The sequence below is a fragment of the Ipomoea triloba genome, chromosome 8 (genome assembly GCF_003576645.1).
Source record: "Ipomoea triloba cultivar NCNSP0323 chromosome 8, ASM357664v1".
In the NCBI taxonomy this organism is placed as follows: domain Eukaryota; kingdom Viridiplantae; phylum Streptophyta; class Magnoliopsida; order Solanales; family Convolvulaceae; genus Ipomoea; species Ipomoea triloba.
In genome coordinates this window covers 8,223,962-8,226,718 of record NC_044923.1, presented here as the reverse complement: position 1 = coordinate 8,226,718, position 2,757 = coordinate 8,223,962, and the positions used below count along the sequence as shown (strand labels likewise).

The following is a 2,757-nucleotide window of genomic DNA, read 5'->3' as shown; positions in this document are numbered from 1 at the left end:
TACCATGCATGCACCTCGTTTGTATCGTATGTAACTTATATGCATTGTGGCACGTGTATATGCTACAGATACAAACAATAATATACTATTTATGTCCTATTTTATCTGTCATATTTAATATTCAGTATTTATTGGTTAAATCAATTCTTTTTTATTTGCATATATATTTCCTTTACGAGTTTTTAATTATTTTTAAATTTCAATTTTTGTATTTTATAGTACTTTTGATTGTGTCTTAATATATAAATTTTATATACTAATACTAAATATAATATTATAAAAAAAATTGAATTCAAATTAAAATAATTTCAGTGAAACATCATCAACCAAACCAACCACATAAAATGAGACGGAGGGAGTAATTAATAATTAAAAATAAAAATGATTGATGGACAATCCTAACTAAATTGGTTGGACTAATACTTAGTAAGCATAAGATTACAAGTTCGACTTTCAAGGGGAGCAGACTATTGGTCTTCTTTGTTTAATTTGAACCAGTATGAGCTGCTGACTAGAATTACAAAAACATGGCTTACTATACCCAGACCCCACAGGGCTTACCCAGACCAGACCCCAGTACACATATTCCTGTAGAAAGATAGTTACGTTGCAGTGAAATTTTTGAACCTGAAACCTTCCTTTTGGAAGATATAACAATAGTGATATTATAAGACGATAAGATAATTGAAAGAACAATATAATTATATTGTTAAGAATAAGAAGGTGAGAGTTAAAGTGTAGTAGATGATTTATGTATGTGAAGAATGAAGGTAGCATATATGTGGGGTTTGTCTTAGAACTTAGAAGGCAGTTGAACAAGATTTAGTAGGTAAAATGTAGTTAGCCTTTATCAAGGGCTGCAAGTTAAGGTAAACTGCTAGGCAAACATGCCTTATCGTCTCTACAACAACAACATCGTAACATTAAATCTTTCATTAATTTCTTCTTCGCATGAACATCAAACTGTTGGCCCAACGCCTACCACCTACCTCTTTCCACCATAACTATTAATCACACATAAATTCTCAACTTACCAACATATATTCTATTCAATATATTCCCCCTCCAATTCGATCAGCTTTTGCTATACATAAGTTGATGGAAGGAGAAGATCCGCCTCCGCCGGCACCGCCGTCTCTGCCGGCGTTGTTGGCAAACGGCGACATTAATATCCAAGACCTCTTCTCGTTTCCCTCGACTTCAGTAGTGGAGCATAATCCTTCAATGATGTTGAGCCATTTGCCCATACAGAGCTCTGATAGTATTGACTGGGTTGGGCTTCTCTCCGGTTGCATGGACCAGATGGCGGCGCCGGCGCCGGCGAGCCGGGGTGGTGAAAACTGCGTTCAGAAGAATAAAGGGAAGAGGAAGAAATATGTTCCGCCCAGGGTTGCGTTTCATACACGGAGCACTGAGGATATTCTTGATGATGGCTATAAATGGAGAAAATATGGTCAGAAATCTGTCAAAAATAGCACTCATCCCAGGTAATTTTTTATTTTTTTTAAAGAGACCACAAGGTGTTTTGATCAGGTCCTAACTGCAAGAGACACATTTAAACCCGTATTATATTCATACTAATCCTCATGCAGAGCTGACCTAATTAAGGGACAAAGTGTATATTGATTTCTTCATAAGAGAGAGAGTTTGAACTCCCATCCTTTCTTGTAGTTAAATGATTAATTAAAAAAATAGAATAATATAATTTAATTACTATATCACTTTTATGAGTAGGTCTTTAATTAATTCATATTATGTGTTCAGATCAGAAATCTTGTATTAGCTAAGTAAATATTATGTCTATATTTTGGTTTCTATATGTGCAATAGCACTCATCCTAGGTAAGTATATATTAATAACCTTCATAAAAAATTATTAAATTTTTTCTAGATAAATAATAATAATAATAATAATAATAATAATAATAATAATAAATTTGGAACTTTAAAGAAAAACACATATATAGTATATGGTATGGATTAATTAATTTAATTACTAGATCATCTTTAGGGGTAGGTGTTTGGTTCACGTTACATGCTCAGAAATTTTGTATCACCTAAATAAATGTTATGCCTTTGTTTGATACCTAAACACGTAAAATTCTTGTAGAATAGTTCTGTAATTATTTTTGTCATGTTCAAAATGTGACATATAAAGAGATATTATACCAAAAACGTAACAATCTGAACCTAACGTATAGTATTTCGCCTTACTTAGCCTTAGACATCCACTTTAACCCAAAAACTTGTGTGAGACAGGTCGAATTTTTGATTAATAAGGTCAAAGATCCAACCCGTCTTTGATTGAGACCCGTGAGACGGTCTCACGCAAATGTTTTCCATTCAAAATTAATTTTAAAAAATGTTATTTAGACATACATTCAACATTTTCATTAAACTGTATAGACATCCAACGTTAATTCCATGACGTTTATTATTATTATTATTATTATTATTATTATTATTATTATTATTATTATTGTTGTTGTTGTTGTTGTTGTTGTTGTTGTTGTTGTTGTTGTTGTTGTTGTTGTTGTTGTTGTTGTTGTTGTTGTTGAAAGATACTAAGTTTTCAAGAATTACTTTGGCAAACCGAAATTACACTTCATATTTCATACAATAATAAATTTACACAATATTTATATAAAATAATGAATATAATGTTGCATGATATATATATATATATATATATATATATATATATATATATATATATATATATATATATATATATATATATATATATATATATATATAT

The 2,757-nt window shown here is 30.7% G+C and overlaps 1 protein-coding gene across 1 annotated transcript in view; it reads left to right on the top strand.

Moving 5' to 3' along the window:
• The first annotated feature begins 1,129 nt into the window (after positions 1–1,129).
• Positions 1,130–2,757, top strand: part of LOC116028036 (probable WRKY transcription factor 43) — a 4,213-nt gene continuing 2,585 nt past the window's right edge. Inside the window, exon 1 of the mRNA XM_031269831.1 lies at positions 1,130–1,487. Coding sequence (XP_031125691.1) covers positions 1,225–1,487 — 263 coding nt within the window. The 5' untranslated portion in view covers positions 1,130–1,224. The remainder of the gene's footprint in view (positions 1,488–2,757) is intronic.